We start from the raw sequence: 24,615 nt of genomic DNA on the forward strand, positions 1-24,615 counted from the left end.
TTCCTCAGGATCTTCTGATGAAGTCTCTCTGGAAGATTCAGAAGATGGTCGAGGAACCCGGGGCTCCCTAGAGGGGAACAGTCAGCACCGGGCCAATACCACAATGCATGTGTGCTGGTATCGGAACACGAGTGTGTCCAGAGCGGACCACAGTGCAGCTGTTGAGGTATGGCTGTCATGAGCATTCATGTGAGCCACCCACCCTCCCCCATCCCCCATCCCTGGCATGCTGGCTCCTGGGGAGGGGCCCAGTCAAACAGCTTCCTCCTGCTCCCCTCCTCCACCGACAGAAACCAGTTCTCATCTCACTTACTTATTAAGCTTTCTTTGAAAAGGGGCTTCACACCAAATGTTATTTGGTATCTTGTAAGGATAGTCAAAGCAGAGGCAACAGTTCATCTCTGCTGGAATTTGCCAAAAGGCCCACAGGACAGTGCTCTTCCTGGTCTGCTCAAACTTCCCATTCTGGGCTCACGATTACCCCACTTACAGAATGATTAGTGCTTGTATACATTTGGCTTCATGGAAACTCACACTGTTCTGCCTAGCACCTCTACATACTCATTCCTGGACTTGCTCCCTGCACCCCCAACTCCAAATTCTCCTCTGCCCTATCCCTACTCTCCTGGGCCAGGCTCATGATTGTAGGAGTCAGAAGAGCAAATCCCTAGTGAGGCTATCACAGTAGCTAGAGAACTCCTGGGAAGCTAGGCAGCACATATTAGATGTGGGCCCTGCAGACAGGAGGCTGGTGACATCTTGTCTACTGCCACATTTAAATGTCTTCCCCCATAACTTCAAAGGGCCTTCCAGACTTGGTTCAATGTTTTATAACCACCCTCATCTTGCTCTCCTGTAGGTTTGTGAATGCTGTCTTTTGTCAGAAAACGAATTTTATTACATATTAGATTAGAAAAAGAAAGTGTCCTACTTAAGTGTTTAGGACATCGGTCCAGACTAACATCCTATTGTTGGGTCTTAAGTATACACAACCATATTTATTTTAAAAAAAAAAAAAAAAAAAAGCTGATTATCAGCCAGGAATCGTGGTGCACACCTATAAGCCCAGCACTTGGGAGGCTAGCCTGATCTGCAACAAGGGCTACATAGAGAAAGCCTGTCTTGGGGGAAGCAAAAAGGAAAAAAAGATGTTGAGCACAGCAGACCTGTGTGGTATGCTGGCTAGACGGCAGGGCTGTGGAACTAGTGGCGGCTGCTGAGCAAATCTCAGGATTGTAGTGAAGGCAACGTGTTTTTATGCCCTTTCTCTACAGAACCAGCTTTCAGGATATCTGCTTAGGAAGTTCAAGAACAGTAATGGCTGGCAGAAGCTCTGGGTGGTCTTTACCAACTTCTGCTTGTTTTTCTATAAAACACATCAGGTATGTTAAGCCTTACTGGGGTCTAGGCACAAAGAGTACAAGACACCTATCTGCTTATTTATTTCCTCTTCACATTTTGAAGCTGAGCCCACCATTACAGCAGTTTGTACCTTCTGTATAAACTACCATTTTCTTGAGAGAATGGGGGGTACCAAGTGAAGGGCTGGGCGGGGGGGAGAGGGGAGGCATAATGGGCCCCTCTCCAGTGCACACCTGCCCAATGACCCTCTTCCTGTGCTGACTTGCAGGATGACTACCCCCTGGCCAGCCTCCCACTACTGGGTTACAGTGTGAGCCTCCCCAGAGAGGCTGACAGCATCCACAAAGACTATGTTTTCAAGCTCCAATTCAAATCTCACGTCTACTTCTTCCGGGCTGAGAGCAAGTACACATTTGAAAGGTGATTCTCCCACGCTTCTTTGTTTGTTGCCATTCATAGAGCTTAAGGCACAATTCCCAGTTCCTAGAAGCCAAGGGTCAATGTTTTCAGTGTTACACTCACGTTTGTATGTGGGCACCAGTGTACATATACACATGTGCACATACATACAGTACATACAGTGACCAGAGGACAACTTTTGGAGCCACCCTTTTTGTTTAATTGTGGGGAACTCATGTGTGCTACTCTCATGTGGAGGTCAGAGGACAACTTTGTGAGTTAGTTTTGCTATGTACATTTATGTGGGTTCTAGGGATCGAATTCAGGTTGCTAGGCTTGCACAGCAAGTGCTGTTACCTGCTGAGGTGTTGGCACAACCCACCTGGCTTTAGAGACAGGTGTTTCACTGGAGCTCACTGATTAGGCTGAGCTGGATGAGCAGCAAACCCATCTCCACCTTGGTGCTGGAATTATAAGTGAACGTCATGTCTAGCTTTTTACTCAGGGGCTATTCCTCATGTCTGCACAGCAAGAACTAGCTGCATTTTTAGTCATTCTCGGGAAGGTATGCAAGCTTATGCCCACTGGTTTGACTCTTTCCACAGGTGGATGGAAGTCATCAAAAGAGCCAGCAGCTCACCAGGGAGACCCCCAAGTTTCACTCAGGACTGTTCACATCTTTCTCCAGGGCTGGAGGCAGAAGTCAGAGAAAAGGAGGCATGTCCTTCACTCTGCTTGGACAAGAACCTATGACAGATGCTTGTAAGGAGCCTAAGAATCATCCTAAGTACTGAACAACTGGTGTCATCTTCCTACCAGATGACAGGTGGCGCGGACCCTAGAATGGGCCTTAAAAGACCTCTAGCAGGGGTTCTATCTTCCTCCAGAAACATCGAAAACTCATGATGGCTGGGACACATGTCTGAGGTTCATGAAAGGAAAGTGGGGGCTCCTTAGTTCCATGAACATGGCCCTGCTGAGAACAGCCCAAATACAGGTTGGGTGGTCTCCACTTCTACCTGTAGCCTCAGACTAGCAGTACACTCGGGCTTATGTGATCAGCTCGTGTCACTCAAGGGTTAGCCTCCAGATCATAGCAAAGCAAGGGTGTGGCAAAGGCTGCTCTGATCCCATCCCACATACCTTCTAGACCATCACCTCCAACAAGGCCTGGGAGGGTGAGGCCTCTCATCAATCCCCAATGGTTTCTCATTATAGGGCAGGCCTGATGCCTGTTCACCCGTGTGAATTCAAATAAAAGGATATCTCCTCACCCACCAACATCCCCTCTGCCTACCTTGTTCTTCAGAGAAGGCCACCAGAAACTGACAGGTTATATGACAACATCTAGAAGGGACACTGGCTCAGACTCTACAGAAATCCCATCTGGTCAGGGTCTGTACATCAGAATGTCTCCAATCCAGGTATTTATTGAAATGGTAGGGCTTTCAATGCTCTATGAAAACTAACACTGTCAGAATACTCAGGAAGTTCAATTTTCTTTAAAAAAAAAAAAAAAAAAAAGCCCAAAATATTCTGGATGATTTGAAAAACACACAGTACCTGAACTGACACCACAAGGCAAATTATGACCATCTTGGGCCCCTGTGAGCCCTCAAGAAATGTTCCTGGTGAGGAGGAAGAGCCAGGGCTGCCCAGTAGTTCCTGTGCTCCGTGGTCTCCCCACTGCAAGGGCTGTGGGGTCTACAGACGGTCACGCCAGCCTCCCACGTTCCAGCCCAGGTCTGTAAGGGCTCCTGGGTGCCTCATAGCTTCAGTCAACCAAGGAGGTGAGCACAGGTGTCGAGGGGCTGCTGTGTAGGGCAGAAGGAAGGTAACCTGGCTTGTGAAGCTGGTTGGTCTGTACAGTTGCAACACAACACAAGAGGGCTTCCAAGTCAGTCCTTTTAGAGCTCAAAACAAAAAGCATTCTTCTCCCTCTCTGTGAAGAGTAGTGCATTCAGTTAGTTGGTTGGTCAGCGGGTAGATGTCAGGTGGTTTCTGCTGTGTGAGAACCTGTTAAGTGAAAGGTACCATTACCATCTCTGGACTTTGTTGCCTTGCATGCCTCTCAGATGTTAACAGTTCATAGCATTTTTTACCAGTAGCATATCACAATATGGAGGATGTCCTTAATGTTTCAGGATCAGTGTCAACTAGACCAACCCTATTGTTCCTGTTCCTAAGAACCAGGGTGGGTCTCTCCCAGTGTGCAAGAAGAGGAACTGGTTCATCTGCCTCTAACAGCTCAGGAACCTGAGCCTGTGGAGCTGCCATGAAGAGTCAGTGTTTGCCTTGCCTGTCTTTCCACACACGTGTCAGCAGTTCAGGGGTTCCCCATCAGTAGCAGGCACACCCTGGCTTAAAAGCATCCATGCTGGGGTTGGGGATTGAGCTCAGTGGTAGAGCGCTTGCCTAGCAAACGCAAGGCCCTGGGTTCGGTCCCCAGCTCCGAGCGGGGGAAAAAATCCATGCTGTTCTTGAGATACAGAACCTCTAGGAAGCCACCAAATAGAAAGGTCAGAAGTCAGCTGCACACAATGCTCTGTCACTCAGCCATTTTGCCACTGGAACTCTGTCCAGACACTGCCTGAGAATGGGGGTCCAACCTTCACACAGCTCAAAGCCACAAGAGGCCCATTTGCCTCTCCCTCTAACTCCAAAGACAAAAATGTCAGGGTTAGCATGCTCTCTCAAAGGAGAATGAACCAGCCGATCCCAAGAATGAGTCCCAGGCTTCATTTTGTACTCAGTTTCCCCATGGGGATATCCTCCTGGGTTGGCGCACTGTGCTCACCTCTGCACACGCTCCACCAGATGCACCATCAGCTTGTCTGAGATGCCAGGACAGGATTCCTCAGCCAGGCTGAAGGCATTCTCTAGCTCCTCCAGGGCACCCACGCTCCCACCGCTCTGCTTGTGCTTCTCTTTGAGCTGTAGAGAGATCATGTACCTAGCTGGCATCTTACCTGGTATTCACATTGGAAGGCCTGCAAAAAGCAAGACACAGCACTGCACAGTAGTGCATCCTGCCCTGTTGACGGGGACTCTGTGGCTCTTACAGCTTGAAGCTCCTCTCTCCCCTGACTTGGGTGATCAAGGTCAGAACTATATGGTTTCTTACAGACTGAAGGAAGGAAATAATCAAGTGGACCCAGTTTGATTTAGAAATTAGCAGAGAAATTCTGAGTATTCTACATCCCAGATCAGACTACAAAGTGTCAAATAACCATTTCTGGGACTTCAGCTCCTGAGTGTACTCTTACCTAAGGAGTCATTTTCTCAGCCCTGAGCAACATCGCACACTGTTCACAATGCAGCCCTAAGTGGCTCAGGTCACTCTCAAGGAGAGACCTATATCCTGTCCTCCCTCTCTGGGCTCTAGGTGTAAGTTGTCACCCACTGAGTGACAACCTACTGCCTACAACCTACTGAGCTTCAAATCCATATGTGAACATTCATTCCTGGCTGCACTATATTTTTGAAAATTATTCTGACATCAGGCAACAGTGACACAAGGTCATCGTGGCCACCAAGGAATCACCCCCCTGACCTAGGACTGACCCAACAATCCTTTGTCTTCCTCCACAAAAGAATCATGTGGTGGTTGGTCATTGCAAAAAACAGTTGTACTGCAATGCCAGAGGGCCTTGGCAGGTCACGTCAGGTCCTCCCAGTGCTTTAGGAAGCTGGGCCCACATGCCTGTGCATAGCTAGCTGCAACAGACCCAGAAATTGGGGCCCACTAGACCACCACACCATGGCTCTGCAGAGAGTACCTCTAGAGAACAAAGCTAGTGCCCCACATGACCACAGGCTCAGCTCTATTCTCACCTCTCCAAAGACAGGACGGACTAGTGTGGACAAGCACTGGGACCTTGGCTGTCTCTTGATAGGCTCAGCAGGCTGTAAGGGGAAAGCAAGACACTGGGTACATGAAGATAAAGAAGGGCTCCATTTCCTGTCTCCTCAATCTGTCTTTAGCAGAGTGACAGAGCAGAGACCGGGGTCAACTCCCAAATTACAAGGTAGCCCAAGCCATCAGTTCTTACCAGGCCTGTACCTAAGCACCAGCAGACCCAGGCTTCAGCCTGACTCCTAGTGAGCTCAGTGCCACTCTGCCCTGTCCTTCTCAAGTTCTTTGCCCAGACCCCAGATAATGAGAGTTTAATATAGCCCTAGGTCAAGGGCACTTTGGAGCTGACTTCCTCAAAACCTGAAACACAGTAGTCCACATCTGCTGCCCCAGGAAAACTGAGGCAGGCTGGTACATACAGGGCAGTGCTCTGGCCCAGGGCATGAACAGACCTTCTGTGAGCTGTGCAGAGCAGTCCCCTTGTGCAGCTTGCTATGTGGACTTGGCCGGATGGTTGGAGGAAACGTCCAGATGGGACCCTGCTCCCCATCCTCAGCCTCGCCATCACTGAAGAGGATAAAGAATCGGAAGAACTGATGGAGACAGGGCTGGAAGTAAACACGGTACCAAGGTACATCTCATTCTCTGAGGCAGCGTCTTGGCCTAGGAGGCCCTGGACAGTGAGCAATGGGCTGTCCAGGTTGCAGCATTTAGGTGATAGTCAAAAGGCCCTGTCTTTCAGCCTACAGGTTTCCTGCCCAGTGTTAAGTCCCCACCCTAGAAACTAAGCTCCAAGCCCTGCCCCTGGAAAGGAGACCTCCTCCACTGGCATCAAGCACCAGAGAGCTCTTGAGGACCAAAAAAAAAAAAAAAAAAGAAAGAAAGAAAGAAAAAGCCCTACATGTCAGAATCCTCAGAACTGGACTCCTCGCCATGCCCCTCAGACTTCCAACGCTTATATCGGTCAATAAGTTCAGTGAGAAAGGAGGTCTTCTTGGTGTAACGTGTGATGAATTTGTGCTTCAGGAGCTCCTTGGCAGTGGGTCGCTGCCAGGGAGACAGACAAAGTCAGAGCTGAATTCCACCCTCACAAAAGACAAGGAAGGACAGGTAAGAATGTGAAGGCTGGGCCCTGTCCCACCCAAAGTTAACTTCCTCCCTTCACACACTTCCCCAGACCCTCAGCTGCCTGGGGTGGTCCAAGTGGGGATAGGCCTTACGAATCGTGGGTCCTTATTGAGGCACGCCTCTACAAACTCCTTGAAGGGTTTGCTGTGGTGGCCTTCCAATGTGGGTGGATTGTTCTTGGGAATCAGGAACAGGACTCGCATAGGGTGGAGGTCAGAGTTTGGCGGCTCCCCCTTGGCCAGCTCGATGGCTGTGATGCCCAGGGACCAGATGTCAGCCTAGACAGGGTATCACACAGGACAGTTGCTACACGAAACATTTTGAGGTGGTGGCAGTGCACTCCAACATCACCTCCAGAACTCACCTTGAAGTCATAGGCCGACTGCTTGATAACCTCAGGTGCCATCCAGAAGGGAGTACCCACAAATGTGTTCCTCTTGATTTGTGTGTCTGTGAGCTGCCCAGCCACACCGAAGTCTGCCAGCTTCACATCACCCTGCTCTGAGAGCAGCACGTTGGCAGCTGCTCAATACAGGACAGGTGGGCATCATCCTTGGCTCCACAGCCCCCAAAATAACCCTGCATGCAACTCCCTGACTAGTGATGGGATGGAAACTTTGGCCCATGGAGACAGCAGCAGATAATGTCTTGGGAACTTAATTTTCCTTGACAGTGGCCACTCCTGGCAGAAGCAGGCAATCTTGGGGACCTACAGGAGCATTCTCCTACCTTTGTTCCAGAGCGTGGCATGTGTGTTTTCTGACACGCAACAACAATAGCAACATTCACCTCACATATAATCATAGTGACCCTAATTAAAAGGTACAGCTGCCAGGGCTAGTCAGATGTCTATCCCTCTGCCTATAGGATTCCTACTGACATATCCTCACCAAGTCATTCATGGTAGGCTGGCCCAACTTTATCAGTCCTCATCAGGACAAATCCACACACCTCTCCTGCCTTGTACTAGTACATAACTGGCTTTCTTCACATATATGAAAACTGAGATTAGGTGACGTGAGATTAGGAAGGTTTTGCTAGGCTGGAAAACTAGCTCAGTAGCAAAATGTTTGCTTAGGATGCACAGTCCCCTAGGCTCCGCACTCAATGTGGCCATTAAAAATGGGGGTCAAAAGTAAGAAGGACAACCCCCCCTAGTTTCCAGGTGGCAGAAGAGCTCCCCACATCCCATGCCCTGAGGCACCATAATCTAGTAGCTCCACTTGCCCATCCCTTTCTAGGTCATGGACAGAACTGCAGCCATGACCACCCCGCAGGACCTTTGATGTCTCGGTGGATCTTGCGCTCTGAATGCAGATAATCCAAGCCTTTCAGGATCTCCCGCAAGATGGTGGCAATATAGGTCTCCTCCAGTGGACCAGGTTTCAGCTGCAGGAGCACAGAGGGGAAGAACCTCAATTGCAGCTTCCAGAGCACCCAGAGCACCACAGCAGCACTACCCACCAACTTCTGAGTCCTTGCAGAAGAAGCCTGGGGCCTTTCTTTTTTTTTTTTTTTTTTTTTTTTTTTGGTTCTTTTTTTCGGAGCTGGGGACCGAACCCAGGGTCTTGCGCTTCCTAGGTAAGTGCTCTACCACTGAGCTAAATCCCCAGCCCCGCCTGGGGCCTTTCTATTCCTCAGTTCTTATATTTTCAGCTGTCAAGGATAATAGGGGAAGTAAGGAAGGGTGACAGAGGCTGTTTTCAGAAAACTTAAGAGTTACTTTAATCTTCCCTGTTACTATAAAGATGAGAATAGGTCAGCAACAGCCCTGACTCTCTTATTTGTCTGGGGCTCTAATTGTGCCTACGCCCTAGCCCAGTAGAGGCCCAAGACTTCTTTTAGCATCAACCAAGGAAAGATAAACAGTGATTTGCTTGGGGAACTGACAATTCCTGATAGGTATATAGCATATAGAACAGTGATATGTAGCCTGAGAAAGCCCACAAGCACAAGCCTAAAAGCACGGCAGTGGGTCCTGGGTCACTGAAAGACAAGCCTCAAGAACAAGTTGCTCATTGCTTGAGTCAAAACTTACCAAGTCCAGTGCAGAGCCACCACCCAGGTACTCCATGATAATCCATAGCTTGGTGCTCTGGGAGCAGAGAAACCTGTCAGTGCCTGGGCAGCAAATGAAGCAGGAATACCCAAGTCCACAGGCCACCCCTCTAAGGACACCGAAAGTAGTCAGCTAAGGGCCTGGGACATACAGCAACTATACCAGGCAAGTTCCAAATAGGATAGGGTTCTAGCCCGGCAAGGAAGCTAGAAATGGCACACACCTTATTCCTATACTTGGGAGACAGAGGCAGGCAGATCTCTTGTGAGTTGAAGGCCAGCCTGGTCTACACAGACCCTCTTTAGGAGGAAGAACAGACAAAAGGCCTCTCTGACCACGCACCTACCCATACCTCTGGTACAGACACCTGTTGGACAGACCAACTGCTCAGAGCAGAACCTGAGTCTACTCTGCCCAAGTACCCTCTAAGCAGTCCCCAAAACTATCAACTGCCTGCAGGGACCCCTCACACTGTGTCTAACAATACCCACAAATAGACAGACACTTTGGAACTGGCACTTCTCAAGAGAACAGGCTGCTTTTATAAAGCTGAGATTATCAGGGAGGGGGGACCGCTCTGCCCTTCCACAGGGATTCTAAGTGCCCATAGCCATCTCCTCTGCTCTCTATCCTTGGGCACATATTAATCCCTCTGGAAACAAAGGAGACAGCCTGACACAGACCTTTCAGAGTGCTCCATCCCCAACCACTATAGACAACCTCCTCCTCGTAGGCACCTTTAGGTAGGAGCCGAAGTAGCGAGTGATGTAAGGGCTATCACATTGGCTGAGCACGGTGATCTCCTGTTGGATGTCCTCAATCTCATCCTCGGCCTCTTCCAGGTCAATGATCTTGATGGCCACCACCTCCTTCGTGTGGTTGTCGATCCCCTTGTACACCTCCCCAAATGAGCCCTTGCCAATTCGGTCAAGCTTGGTGAAGAGTTCCTCTGGGTCCACACGAGAATGCTATAGAAGCCAACAGGGAAAGAATGTTGGGACACTGCATGGGCAATAGTCACTAGAGAAATACTAGTCAGACAAGACTGCCCTACTGACAGAGGGCATGACCCACTGTAAGGAACTCAAGGGAACTCACCTCAGTGTGTTTCTGCCCTTATCCCTTGTTCAGAAGACCTAAATAGAACTCTGCACTCTCCAACTGACACTATGGTCAATGGATCTGATAGTGAATCCTGATGTACACTATAAACCTTAGGAAATACCGCATCTCAAGGTGCCTTCACCAGTTGTCTAACAAGGAGCCAGGCTAAGACCTGACAGGAGTCACAGGTAGTGAGTGTGTGTGTGTGTGTGTGTGTGTGTGTGTGTGTGTATTTTAAACCTCATTTTACTGTAAATTTAAAACTGTACTAATAAAAACCAAACAATTAAAATTAACGTGAGCTGAGGACTGAAAAGATGGCTTAGTGGTTAAAAGTACATACTGCTGTTGCAGAGAACTGGAATTCAATTCTCAAAACTGCCTAGAACTTTAGCTCTACGAGATCTGAGGTCTCTGGCCTTGAAGGATCTTCGTGCACACAAACACACACACAAAATTTTAAAATAAATAAAAATAAAATTTAGCTGGATATTGTGGTGCATGCCTTTAGTCCAAGCGCTCAGGAGGCAGAGGTAGGTAGATCTCTGAGTTTGAGGCTAGCTTGGTTTCTATAAAGTAAATTCCAGGACAACTAGAGCTAAACAGAAAAACCCTGTCTTGAAAACGCAAATAAAGGAGAAAAAAATAGAAAAATTAAAGTTTAGCACAAGTTAACTTATGTCTTCCACATTCCTAAAATCTACACCCATTGAAATACTTCTCCATTCCCAAATCAATCCTCTAGCCAGCTACACCCCCATACCAGCACTGCATTGAACACTTTCTCAGATGCTTGACTCTAGATACTCAACACACAATGCTACCCTATGTGGGTCTCGGATTTAAACAAATAAGACCTAATCATTGCTGAACCAACCATGCTGAGGTACCTGGTTTAAAGACCGGTACACTACAAGTGAAGAACCAGGATGGCAAAGGTAAATCCTCTGTCCAAATCACACTACAATATTTGAACTAGGAACTGAGGATACTCCAGGGCTGCACAGATAAGGAAAGAAGAAAGTGACTCCTAGTGCCACCACAGAGTGACCATACCCTGACCTGTGACACCTGTTGGACTGTGGAAAAGCACATGGCCCTCCAAACCACTGGCCAAGCTGCCAAAAGACCTGGGATGGGAAAGTTGAGTCTCATCCAATTTTTCAACGTTGTTAGGTTCTATCTCCATTAGGAAATACTCTCACAAAAAGGATGTCCCCCAAACAGTGTTTTGGTGCCATTTAAAAGGAACCAAACAGGCCTGGTAAGATGGTTCATTTAGTAAAGGTACTTGCTACCAAGCCCAACAACCTGAGTTTGATTCTCTAGACCCACATGGGGAATAAGAGAACGGACTCCCAGAAAGTTGTCTTACAACCAACACATATGGATCATAGGGGCTGTGAGCTGATGTTTTCAAAGAATAGGGTTAGGGAGATAGATAACTCAGTGACCGAGTGCTTGCCTAATATCCCCAGGATTGGGAAGAAAAAAAAAAAAAGCAATACATGAAAAGGCAAAACCACCCTTATTTACAACTGTGTAAGTACTGACGTTCAAATCCCTCTGTGCTTAGGAAGAGCTTGTCCTAGGTGTTTACTTACAAAGCCTGTCCACCAAGAATAAACATGATTGCCTGCTTCCCTGAGGCCTAACTGCCACAGCCCTTTCTCTTGGAGCACAGCAATAGGTCTTAGAGACCTGACTAAACCCAATCCAAGACTTTCCAGGGACATTTCAATCTGAAATTGCTGACTAGCTACATTTCTAAGGTTTTAACCACAAAAGAATAGGGTGACATAGGGGCTGGGGATTTAGCTCAGCGGTAGAGTGCTTGCCTAGGAAGCGCAAGGCCCTGGGTTCGGTCCCCAACTCCGAAAAAAAGAACCAAAAAAAAAAAGAATAGGGTGACATAGAGAACCAAACTACCCAGCCCCTTACCAGCCAAGAACTCTGTAGAATAAGATGAGGCAGACCAGAGACAAGCTTGGGAAGAGCTCCAGGAACAAGGGTAGTGTCTTAACACAGAAGTCACCTGACCTCTCCAAGCAAAACTGCCTTTGTGAGGTCTGAGTATGTACCACTAACCTCCACACAGTTCCCAGGTAGGCACTCTAGGCAGCCCAGCTGTGGCATCCATATGTACCCTACTTTGACCAGGGGGCTGAAGAGTGGTTAAGAGTCCTTGTTGCTCTTACACAGAGCTGCGGTTTGCACTGCACACAATCTCAAGCACTGCCCACATGTGGTGCACATACATATATGTAGATACTCATGCATACACATAAAGGTAAATGAATCTTATTAAAAGGAAAGGGGAAAAAAAAAAAAAAAAAGACAGACCAGGAGGTGGCTGAGTGGTTAAAAGCACATGTCACCAAGTCTAACAACCTGGGTTTGATCCCAACTCACATAGTAGGAGAGAACCAGCTCTCATAAGTGGTCTTCTAACACCTACACATACAGACCTACCCATCCATAAATAAATGTAATTGTTGCTTTTTGTTTTTTAAAGAAAAGAAAAAGGTAGTGCAGTCCAATGCAGAGTGACTGTTCTCACAGCCACATCAGGACTGGAAGCCACATCCTAAGACCAGCTCTCGGGGAACAGCAATAGATGCTTGGAGTAGATCTGCCACCTGAGCTCCTGAAAGGCCGCACTGAGATTGGCCTGACAGAGAAAGCTGAGGATTGCCTGTGTTCCTTAGGCTGTACTGGCCAGGAAGTAGTGTTTGATCCCAGCCACTCCTACTTAAATGAAAAGCCAAGAAAAAAATCTCTAGTGTGGCTGATAGGTCAGACACTTCAGCTATTTCAAGATCAGCACTGGATCCAAGCCAGATCAGAAAGAACCACTCCAGGCCATGGGCTCTCCCCACACTCATCAGTGTAGAGACAACTGATAAAGGTGGATGTGATCAGTGTGACAATACCTTAGCCTCCTGTCACTTCACGTCTGGGCAGTGACCACTTGATCCTCTGCTCAATGCCAGCCCTGAAAGTCAGGTGCAGAATAAGGTCCACATAGCAGACCTTTACCTGCCTGTTTTGTTGATGTTTTGTTTTGTTCTTTTATTTTTGTTTTTCTGCCTGTTTCTGCTCCAGCAGGCCCCAAAACACTTCAAGCCATGGGCTAACTACATAGCCCAGGACCACTATCCTTCCAATTCTCAGGGCCCCTTTCCTACTCCTCAGGCTCAGACACCGTGTCCTCCCACACTGCTCAGCCATAAGCCATGAGAATCCTTAATTGGGGAACCTAAAGTCAGAACTGGTCCACTATAGCAGCCCAAGAAGGATACTTCAGGCCAAGTATTTACTCACCACTGCCTCAGAGGAGGAGAAAATAACAGACCCCAAAGCCAGAGTTCTAAGCTTTGTGCAAGGAAGGGGGTAACCCTAGTCTTCAAAGTCTATGGATTTTTTGGGGTACCTACAGCTGTGTACCAGCCATCCTTAGAAACAGTATGACAGGAACCTTTCTGGCATGGTCCTGACTCTGTATTTATACCTTCGAAGCAGCCCTAGTCCCAAGCCCAGCCAATCAAAGACAGCTAGCATCCTGATCTGGGTGGCTCAGATTTCTCTTCTGGACAGGATGTGCTATGAACCATCACTCAAGCCATTTAACTTACTCTGAACAACTGAGACCCATACACTCTCCATTCTGTCCTGGGGATATTATACCTACAACCTCACCCATACTCTCTCCATTCTGTCCTGGAGATATTATACCTACAGCCTCTGGCCTATCTGCCAACATGCCTGCTGTGGATCACCTACCCAAAACAAGAGGAACAACTCAACACACATCCACAACTACCACCACAGTCACACAGAACTTTCCCATAACCATGCTCCTCCCAGAGATGGGCAGGAACTGGCTAGGTAAAAGGTAATCTAAGGCAGAAGCGGAGAAAGTACAAGCCTTACCACACAAAAGGAACAGTTTCATAGGACTCCATGGCAGCCATCTTGGGAGAAAACAGCCCTACAAAGGTTTTGTGTCAATCTCAGAAGCCAAGTAAGTCTACACTGGACATAGGCCTCTAAAGAGACAAAAGGGTGTTTTTTTTTTCTCTTTGAGAAAGGTCCACTAGCCATCATCTCTCTACTCCTTCACAGTTCATAGTTCCAATTTGTCATCCTGGGGGCCTACAGGAGCGAAGCCTAAGCGTCTTAAAAATAAACCAGAGGCAGATTTTTTTTTTCTCTCAGTGTGTTATATAATTAGAGGCGAAATGTCAAAAATGTATTAAAAATGTGTTAGCTTAACTCAGCATCAGTTAGCAAGCGCAGGATCCCATCTGTGACAGCTGGGACAAAAGCCCTACCCAACAGCTGTGAGGAGTCTTCCAGGCTGGTTTGGTTTCCTCCAAGGAGCCCTGCTTCCAGTTCCTGCCCACAAGCAGCGGATGGACACGCTTCCTGTCTGCACACCCAGTTCTCAAGGATGCAGGGAGAAGGGGGCGGTGGGGGGGGGGGGGGACGTCGGTTGCACTGTCCTCAAGAACTGATTCCCTCACTGTGCAACTGTCAAGCCGAAGCCTAACCAAACCGAGCCCTTAAAAAGCAAATCCCACAGCTAAAGCCAGAGAAAACCAGCCGGCAAGATATTCTACTTCACTAACGGCTGTCCTATTTGCTTTGAAATAACAACAACAATAAATAAATAAAGGCGAGAAAAGGGGTCCAGAGAGCAAACCACCGAGCCCTCTACCCCTATGCAGCCCCCATCTCCCTGCTGATGCAGTTCCATGTTGGGGTTCCATCCGTTAGCCAAGAAAGGAAAAGTCTATCTTCTGGGAAGGGGCTCCGAGCTTGGGTCAAGCAGGTTCTGCCCAGGGCAGGCTCCTGCACCTGTCCACACCAGCTCCAGAGCAGAACCCCTCACATAGCAGAGCTTCCCTCCCTGTGGTTCATGTCTTCCGCAGGCGCTGGCTCCGCCGCGCAGGCCAGAGCTACAACGGCCCGAAGACGCGCCCCGAGGCATTCGGCCTCCGCCCCTCTCCCGCCCCAAGTGGACAAATCCGCTCCGACGCCCACACTCACCTGGTGCGCGAAGCCCCTGAGGTGAGCCATGTCCCCGCTGACGTGACCAGTCCGTCGCAGCCGCTCCACCCGCTCGCCTCAAGCACCTGCAAGAAACCGCAGGCCGCTGGGTCAACAGCGGCCGGGGGAGCCGTTCCGTGGCGTCCCTTCACCCGCGACCTCCGGTCCCGCGCCCAGGGCCCCTGACCCGCCCCCAGGGCGTGCCCAGCCTCCCCAACATTCAGGCGAGGCCCGCTGGCAGCGCCCACCTCCGGGCGGCTCCATCCCGGACTCCCGGCCCGCTTCGCAGTCCCCACGGCGGCTCACACCGCAATTCGGTCTCCCGGAACGCCCAGGCCTCCCAGCCCGTGAGGTGGAGGCAGCGGCTCTGAGCAGGACGTCGTGGCGAGCGCGAAGCTCTGTGGGACTAGGAGTCCCGCAGCACGCCGGGTACCCCAGGCACGCAAAATTGAGACTACAAGTCCCAGCAGGCTGCGCGGTAGGCTTCGGAGTTACGCAAGTGCTCTGAGGCCCTGATGGCGTCAGACTACATGTCCCAGGAGAACATGCGGTGGGAGGTCGTGTGGAGAGGCAATAATACGCCACAGACTAGATCCGAACCTTGAGAGACAACCCGGGCTGGGCCGCCCCTGCCGTCAGGCCGCGCGGTGTGACGGGTGCAGCGCGTGCGCAGTTGCCTTACGTCTTCAAACCCCACCCACCCATCCTCAGCCCTCTTCTTATTTTCCCAGCTCTGTTTGCTCAGTCTCTGGGACCCACCCATACTATGTACCTTGAGTGCAAACCCATATTACCCTCAGGTCTTGGTGCTTCAGCTTTAACCGCAGTGCCACCCTTTTGTCTGCACTTAGCAACACACACACACACCCTTAGAGAAGTCTTGGGCAAGTGCTTCTCTCCTGCCTCAGTTTCCCTATCTGAAAAGGTGTAATCGTATGCCCCCAGGACATGACCTGGTTCTGGGAAGACTTGTGTGATCCAGCATGGTTTCCCAACGCTGGAAGATGCCCTTCGTCCTGTGAATTCAAACCGAGTGACCCTGTCAGCAGTGACCATTTCTATGCAGTCTCTTAGTGCTCCACTGGAGGGAGATTTGACTCAGTACTGTGTCCTTTCTGCTGAATCAACACCTATGATGGCTCAGTGCAAATCACCATAATGTCCCCACTCCCCAGCTCACGAAGGCTTTTTGTTTCTGTTCTCTGGTGGATTTTCGTCTTGGGCACCATCCGGGGCCTTCTTAAACCTTGCATCCAAGACTTGCATCTGACTCTCCAAGCTTTACTACATGTCGATTAGGTTTTGTTTGCTGTGTTTCTCCCCAGAAGAAAATAGACTTCCAACAAACAGGCCTTGCACTGGGTCCTGAAGCACTGTGGTCCCCCCAAGGCATAAACAATAGTGGAGGTGGAGGGGGGCGGACAACTATTTTTATTGCCTTTGAAAAAGACCATCTCTAAGATGGTCTTCAGGGTAGCCTGACAGTATGGGTCCATTCCCGATCCCTCCTATAACTAAGTCTGACATTTGGCAAGGTCTACTCTGTTAAGACTTTTTATATGTACACATGTGTGTATGTCACATGTGAACAGGAACCTACTGAGACCTGAAAAGACTTGGATCTCCTGGAGCTGGAGTTACAGAGGGGCTATGTGCTAAATGACATGGGTGCGAGAACTAAATTCTGGTACTCTGGAAGAGCAACAAGAGCTCTTAAGGGTTGAGGCATCTCTGTAGGCCTTTGACTTTGTTTTTAAAGACAGGATCTCATTCTGTAGCCTTGGCTGGCCAAACATTCTCTGTAGAGCCAATTTTGGCCTCAAATTCACAGCAATTCTGCCTCTGCCTACCAAGTGCTGGGATTATACATGTGGACCACTAGACTCCATGTGAAAAGCCCTACTTGTGAGATTAAACTTCATATTGGTTTATCGCCTTGTTCTTGGATCAAAGAGATAGCAAAGAGTCATTGGTTATTTAGGAAAACTTCCGTTGTGGTTTGGCTATAAAAAACTTCCCAGGGGTTGGGGATTTAGCTCAGTGGTAGAGCGCTTGCCTAGCAAGCGCAAGGCCCTGGGTTCAGTCCCCAGCTCCAAAAAAAAGAAAAAAGAAAAAAGAAATACTTCCCAGGGGCCTGAAGAGATTTTTCAACTGTTAAGAGCACTGGAGACTTCTTCACAGGACCCAGATTTGATTCTCAGCACCTACAGGGTGGCTCACAACCATTTGTCACTCTAATTTCAGGGATCCAAGTCCTCTTCCGGCTCCTGTGGGCATCAGGTACACAAGTGGAACATGAACATTTTATACACATAAAATAATAAATTCACTGTGTCTTAGTTAGGGTTCATATTGCTGTGATGAAATGCTATGACCAAAGCCACATGGACAGGAAAGGGTTTATATGGCTTATATGCCCATAACTGTTCCTCACCAAAGGAAGGCAGGGCAGGTACCCAAACAAGGCAGGAACCTGGCGGCAGGAGCTGATGCAGAGGCCATGGAGGATGCTGCTTACTGGCTTGCTCACCATGGCTTGTTCAGCCTGCTTTCTTATAGAAACCTGGCACCACTAGCCCAGAAATGGCACCACCCACAATGGACACTGACACTGTCATGATTATTGGAGTATCTCCTGTCTCAGTGATGTATAAAGATTTTTCCCATCACCTGGAATTGGTTTCTGTGATGATTTCTACATGTTTGGCCCGGGGAGTGGCACTATTAGGAGGTATGGCCTTGATGGAGTAGGTGTGTCACTGTGGGCATGGGCTTAAGACCCTCACCCTAGCTGCCTGAAAGGCAATATTCTGCTAGCAGCCTTCAGATGAAGATGTAGAACTCTCAGTTCCTCCATTCCCACATCTGCCTGCCATGTTCTCGCCTTGATGATGATGGACTGAACCTCTGAACCTATAAGCCAGTCCCAATTAAATGTTGTCCTTATAAGAGTTATCTTGGTCATGGTGCCTGTTCACAGCATTAAAACCCTAATTAAGACAGTTTCTAAAGAGCTGATTCAGCCAGTAACTGAAGAGAACAGTAACAGAAGAGAAAGGGAAGGGGGACCTTCTGATCCCAGGCACGGGGTCCCAAAGAGACCAGAGAAAGAATGAAAGGTGAGAAAAAAAATCTTAAATTTGAATGTGATAAAATAAAGTCTCCAAAGAAAGGAGAGAGCTAGAAATTGGAAGATAAAATATTTTCTATAGTGAAAAATGGAAAACGAGGAAGACATTCGAACCCCATGTTATTTTATGATTATCAGCATGCTAATAATTATGTTTAAAATGATTATAATTTTATATATCCTCTTTAAGAAAGATTAAAATAAGGTGACTTAGATAAAGAGAGGACTCAAAGGTGGGATACTGAGTGACAGGAGACAGCCCAGAGATTAGTGGAGACTAGTACATCAGCTGAACAGAGCTCCTATGAACTCAGAGAGGCGGAAGCGTAGGACACACACAGATCTGCAGCAGCGTCTGCACGTGCTCATAGCTTTCAGTTTGGCATTTTTATGAGGCTCCTAAGGGTATGGCCAAGTAGGTCTCTCATTCTTGTGCCTTCTCTTTTTTTTTTTTTTTTTTTTTTTTTTTTTTCGGAGCTGGGGACCGAACCCAGGGCCTTGCGCTTCCTAGGCAAGCGCTCTACCACTGAGCTAAATCCCCAACCCCATTCTTGTGCCTTCTCTTGGGGCTCTTTTCCTTCCTTTGATTTTCCTCGTCTAACTTCAGTGTGACGGTTTTTATTTTGTCTTACTATATTTTATTTAGTTTAAAAATCTATTTTCAATTTAAAAAAAAAAAGTAAAAGCAAATGAGTACTTGTTGCAAAGGACCCGTGTTCCATTCCCCGGTGCTCTCTTGGAGGCTCGCCACCTGGGCACATGCACATAGGTAGTGCACAGACATTCATTCAGGCAAAGCACTCATATGCATAAAATAATAAAAATAAATCTAAAGGTAAGTTTTAAAATTCAGCCCCAAATCTGTTTTAAAACCCAAAGTCTCTTTAAAAATCAAGTCTCTTAACTGTGGGATTCTATAAAATAAAAATTAAGTTAGTTTCTTTTTTTTTTTTTTACTGTTTTTTAAATTTATTTAATACTTAATAATAATTCTTTGGTTTCCGGGCAAACATCCCCCCCCTTCCTTATGGGTGTTCCCCTCCCAACCCTCCCCCCATTGCCGCCCTCCCCCCAACAGTCTAGTTCACTGGGGGTTCAGTCTTAGCAGGATCCAGGGCTTCCCCTTTAAGTTAGTTTCTTATTTAAACTTTCTTATTTCAAGAGGGAAGAACCAAGGCAGAGTGACAATCACATCAAACCAACCTCCAACAACGTAAAGTTCATACAATGCCCAGTGTCTAGAATTCACTTAAGATCTCCTTAGCTCTTCCAAAGAGCCTGGGTAACTTCTCAGCTCCACGCTCTGCAGCACCCAGAGTTTGTCTCCCAGGGTCCAGCTACATAGCTACTGGTGTTCTTGGTGATCATCCTATGATGCCAACATCTCCAAAATGCTGGGGTCTTCTGCTGCAACTGGGCTGCATTTTCACCAAAATCCTCTCCTGGGCTTTCACAGTGTCAAGCCTCAGCTGCTCTCCATGGCCCCTGGGTGCTCTCAAAACTAGTATTGTGTGGGAGAATCTTACACATGACCAAGCTTGGTTGCCAGCACAAGGCACAACCTTGACCCCCTCTGAACATGGCTTGCATGTGCTGACTCTGAAGAAACACTTCCCAAAAGTTTTTGCCTCAGTGACGCTGGTCTCTTCTTAATCACCATTAAATTCTCGGCTCTAGCTGACCGGCATCAACTGTCCCAGCGAAGCAAAGGTTTTACTTTCAGTAGTTCTGAGCTCTGGTTGATCACAGCCGATTCCTTCAGTCACAGCCAACCAGAACCACAGATTCTCAACAAGCAAACATCCCTGACAGAATCATTAAGGGCCTCTCAAACTTCCCTCTGAAACTTCACAATCCAGGCCTCCAGCATCTGCACAGCTCTCAACATTCCTCTCCCCCAAGCTCCCACAGAACAGCTCACCAAGGTTTGAACGCTCAATGGCTTATCTCACCCAAAGTTCCAGAGTCTTCCCACAATCCTTCCTAAGCAACATGGCCGGCCAGGTCTGTCACAGCAACACCTGACTATCCTGGTACCAATTTCTATCCTAGTTTGCCGAGGATTTGCCTTTCACTGTTAATTGTAATGTTAAGTGTTGGCCTGGGAGATTGGGAGTCTGTACATAGCCTACAGGACCCAGCTCCCAGTTAATCCCCAGTAGCTGGGGAGAAGAGACATAGGCAGGGATTGGGTTTCCTAGGGCAGAGACTGAGATACACATGCATGCACGCACACACACACACACACACACACACACACACACAGAGAGAGAGAGAGAGAGAGAGAGAGAGAGAGAGAGAGAGAGAGAGAGAGAGAGGCGCCATGGGCTAGAGGCCAAGAGAACATGGCTGCCTGCCTGGTTGGAGCGAAGAGTAGCCCGGGTGAAACATAATGAATAATCCTTGGGTTATGGATTAGGAGGTAGATTTGGTAGATTTTAACAACATGGAAGGCAGACAGCTGCCCAGCTCTTGTGCTGCTTAAGACATATTAAGATATAAATATGTATATGTCTTTCATCTGGGAACATAAATCGTCAAAGGCGGGAAGGAACCCTGCTCCAGGCTGTGTTGAAATGTACTTTAAGACACTAGTTAGTGTTGTTATTGCTGTGATGAAACAAAGCAACTGAGGGAGGAAAGCGTTTATTTTACTCATACTTCTGTTATCAAAGGAAGTCAGGACAGGAGTTCAAACAGAGCAGAACCCAGAGGCAGGAGCTGATGCAGAGACCATAGAGGGGTGCTGCTTACTGGCTTGTTTTCCTTGGCCTGCTTTTTTATAGAATCTAGGACCACCAGCCCAGGGATGGCCCCACAAACAGGCTGAGGTTTCCTCATTTATCACCAATTAAGCAAATGCCCTACAGGATCGTCTACACCCTGATCCTATGAAGATCTTTTCTTAATTGAGGTTTCCTCCTCTCGGATGACTTTAAGTTGTGTCGAGCAGACATAAAACTAGCTAAAACAAATGGCAGAGCTTAAAGCACCCCACCCCAAACGCTCACTTGTTGAAGCTTTAATGTTGGAGACTGTCTCTGCGCACTGTGTGTCTGAATGCCGATTTTTGTACCAGAAATCTGGATGCACTCCTGACCTTGGTATTCTCATTATTATTGGACAACCTCCTGTCTCAATGTTGTGTAAAAACTGTTTTCCATCACCTCTGATTGATTGATAAGGAGCTGATCAACCAGTAACTGGGCGGGAGATGAGGAGGCAGAACTTCTGATTCCAGTGCTGGGTTCGAGGGTGGAGAGAGAAGAGAGAGGGCATAATGGGAGCAAGGGCATGAGAGTAAGATGCTGCTAAGACGGTGGTAAACCACGTGGCTGGCAAGTGGCTGGGAGGTGGGTCATGCCGGTGTAGTCAGGTTAGAACAGCCCAGTTATATAACCAGTCTCTGTCATTACTTCAGAGCAATGGCAGGGGTGGAAAAGCCCCATACTTTTATACTTTGGTTCCCTGATGAAACTTTGGTAGTGCTGGTAGCACTATTGAGAAGTGACTTATCTTGGTCAATAAAAGGCTAGAGCTGCAGTAGAAGAAGAAAGGTGGGACTGGAGGATCAAGAGAGGGAGTCGCAGCTAGAGAAAAGGAGAGGAAGAAGCCACCATGGACCAGAAGCTACTGGGAGATATTAATTGGCTGCGGCCTGTAAATGGCTTGGCTACTCAAGAGTTAAGGAAGCCAGAGAGTTAACTATGATAGATAGGGAACTGCAGGATATACATCTAGATCATATCAACCCAAACTGTCCTGAATCATAGTTATCTGGCCTTCTACTCATTCCCCTAAAGGAATTCTTATGCAGACAGAAGATTCTGAATTGATATGAAAGGGGAAAAAAATGAAAACTTCGTTAATTAGCTAGACTGGATCCAGCTGAGATTGTGGTAACTTTTACTAATGCTGAGATTGCCTCACTATGGATACGAGATGAACACGGGCAAAGAGCTTGCAGTAATTTTTTGGGGGGAATTAACAAATACCCTAAATGCAAGCTACTTCGGTTTATAAAAAGAACTAATTGGATTCTCCCTCATATAATAAAAAGAACTCTAGGGGCTGGGGATTTAGCTCAGTGGTAGAGCACTTACCTAGGAAGCGCAAGGCCCTGGGTTCGGTCCCCAGCTCCGAAAAAAAGAACCAAAAAATAAAATAAAATAAAAAGAACTCTAATTTCTAGATCCCCTATATTTTACACGGATGCAAATAAATCAGGAAAGGCAGGGTATAAATCAGAAGATATAAGTAAGGTGGTTGAGAGTCCTTGCAAATCAGTTCAAAAATCAGAATTATGTACAATCCTTATGGTCTTATCAGATTTTCAAGAGTCTCTCTTTTTTTTTCTTTTTTCTTTTTTTCAGAGCTGGGGACCGAACCCAGGGCCTTGTGCTTGCTAGGCATAGCTCTACCACTGAGCTAAATCCCCAAGCCCTTTCAAGAGTCTCTTAATATAGTAACTGACTCTCAATGTGCAGAAAGGGTTGTTTTGCAAAGAGAGACTGCTGAACTTATTCAGGATGATTCTGAATTGACCTCACTGTTTATCCAACTGCAACAAATGATCAGAGATAGGAGACATCCACTGTATACAACACAGAGAAGATCCCATACAGGTCTGCCAAGCCCTCTGGCGGAGGTAATAATGAAATTGATCAGCCATTGATAGGAAGTGTACTAGAGGCTTCAGACTTTCATTTAAAACACCATGTTAACAGCAAAGGTTTAGGGAAAGATTTCTCCATCACTTGGCGACAAGCCAAGGAAATTTTTTTTTTTTGGTTCTTTTTTTCCGGAGCTGGGGACCGAACCCAGGGCCTTGCGCTCGCTAGGCAAGCGCTGTACCGCTGAGCTAAATCCCCAACCCCAAGCCAAGGAAATTTAAGGAAATGTTTAACATGTTCTTTACATAACCAAACTCCTTTAACTACAGGAAGTAACCCTAAGGGTACTCCCCCCAAAATTAAATTTAGCAAATTATCTGTTTCATTTTACAGACTTTGGTAAACTAAAATATGTACATCGTACGATAGACACACATATTCAGGATTTTAATGGGCAACTGCCTTAGCTTTTGAAAAGGCTGATTCTATAATCACATTTGTTAGAAGTTATGGCTATTATGGGAATACTCATACAAATTAAGATAAATGCTCCAGCATATGTCTCTAATGAGAGGAAGCAATTTTTTACATATTGTAATATAAAACACATTACAGGTATACCACACAATCCTATAGGACAGCAATTGTGGAGAGAGCTAATCACACTTTAAAAGAGATTCTTAACAAACAAAAGGGGTGACAAAGACTCCCAGAGGTAAATTGCATAGTACTTCATTAACCTTAAATTTTTTGAATGCTAGTAAACAAAATATTACAGCTGCTCAAAGACATTAGATTATGGGGGGCGGGGGTACTGAACTAAATTAACCTTTTATTTTAAAGATGTCCTGGGGGCTGGGGATTTAGCTCAGTGGTAGAGCGCTTACCTAGGAAGCGCAAGGCCCTGGGTTCGGTCCCCAGCTCCGAAAAAAAGAACAAAAAAAAAAAAAAATGTCCTAACCTCAGAATGGAAAACAGGAAATGTGTTATGCTGGGGGAGAGTTTTGTCTATATTTCCACCGGAAAGGAAAAGCTATGGGTTCCTTCCACATTGATAAAAATCACACATGACAAAGGGAGACCCCTGAAGATCTTGGCTACAGACAAGAAGATAGGTAATGCATATGCTGATCTCTGTACAAGGGACAGCTCTGGGACCAGCTGAAGCTTAAATGTCTATGTACACCCAATAAATCTAATTATTACGTATGGCCCTTTCAGATAGCATGAATATTTATATTGTAATTTGATTATATGATCAAACTAACCTCTGAAGAAAGACTGTTGTCTTTATTGATCTTCCTTAATTGATCTTTGCACCCTGCACGTCCCATACAAACGCCTTTACAGAGCTAGGTGTTGCTTATAAGGCTTGCATATTGCAGAATGCAAGACCAGAAAGACAGCCCCGACTGACAAGACTCACCCTCCGGGATGTTGAGATGCTGGGACCTTTTGTTCCAGCTCCTGCTTGATCCTACCTCAAACTGCATCAAAGCTGTTTCCTCTAAAGACCTGCTTCCAAGACATTTCCAGAACAGCCAGCTTGCTCATCCAGCCTTTGGGACTATTACAGTCAGGACTTTGGCTAAGCCCTGAATGCTGTCAGCACATAGAGACTGGATAACAAACGATACCACCTAACTTTCTTTTCACAAAACCATTTTCCAATTTTCTTCTGGGCTCCCCAAATGGAATTCTTCACCCCAATTCAACAGAAAGCAATCATAAGAAGACCATAGTCCCAGTCCCTTAAGTTAGAGTGGATCGTTTTGGTCATTTTATGAGTTATAGATATATTGTCATTTTAGGGGGTACAAATAATTATGACCATGGATAGGGAGGAAATGAAATAGGGAACTTAGAGCCAGGGATTTTTATCTTTCCTCTTCTCTATTCCTCCCTTCTTATT

General features: G+C 47.2%; 2 protein-coding genes across 7 annotated transcripts in view; one reads left to right on the forward strand and one right to left on the reverse strand.

Moving 5' to 3' along the window:
• Farp2 (FERM, ARH/RhoGEF and pleckstrin domain protein 2) overlaps positions 1–3,046 on the forward strand; it is a 108,032-nt gene extending 104,986 nt beyond the window's left edge. For 3 of the 4 annotated variants that reach the window (XM_039083771.2, XM_039083770.2, XM_063267327.1), the window contains 4 exons: positions 9–166; positions 1,275–1,382; positions 1,631–1,782; positions 2,367–3,042. In XM_039083771.2, the coding sequence (XP_038939699.1) occupies positions 9–166; positions 1,275–1,382; positions 1,631–1,782; positions 2,367–2,514 (566 nt within the window). In that variant the 3' untranslated portion in view covers positions 2,515–3,042. Of the gene's footprint in view, positions 1–8; positions 167–1,274; positions 1,383–1,630; positions 1,783–2,366 lie in introns of all 4 variants that reach the window. The other variant, NM_001108233.2, reaches the window with a different exon arrangement.
• A 125-nt stretch (positions 3,047–3,171) lies between these two features.
• Stk25 (serine/threonine kinase 25) lies at positions 3,172–15,412 on the reverse strand. Of its 3 annotated transcripts, NM_184049.1 has the most exons (12): positions 15,209–15,313; positions 14,961–15,046; positions 9,542–9,772; positions 8,784–8,840; positions 8,026–8,134; positions 7,110–7,267; positions 6,838–7,023; positions 6,519–6,664; positions 6,070–6,184; positions 5,596–5,667; positions 4,559–4,695; positions 3,176–3,777 (listed from the first exon to the last, which is right to left on the reverse strand). In NM_184049.1, the coding sequence occupies exons 2-12, from the start codon at positions 14,988–14,990 to the stop codon at positions 3,738–3,740; spliced, it is 1,281 nt and encodes a 426-aa protein (NP_908938.1). In that variant the 5' UTR covers positions 14,991–15,046; positions 15,209–15,313; the 3' UTR covers positions 3,176–3,737. The 3 variants fall into 3 exon arrangements, with proteins under 3 accessions (XP_038939953.1, NP_908938.1, XP_038939955.1); XM_039084025.2 differs by lacking the exons at positions 14,961–15,046; positions 15,209–15,313 and adding an exon at positions 12,842–12,859 and having other exon boundaries at positions 3,172–3,777; XM_039084027.2 differs by lacking the exons at positions 3,176–3,777; positions 4,559–4,695; positions 5,596–5,667; positions 6,070–6,184 and having other exon boundaries at positions 6,612–6,703; positions 15,209–15,412.
• Positions 15,413–24,615: the final 9,203 nt, after the last annotated feature.

Source organism: Rattus norvegicus, chromosome 9 (assembly GCF_036323735.1).
Source record: "Rattus norvegicus strain BN/NHsdMcwi chromosome 9, GRCr8, whole genome shotgun sequence".
NCBI classification, from domain to species: Eukaryota; Metazoa; Chordata; class Mammalia; order Rodentia; family Muridae; genus Rattus; species Rattus norvegicus.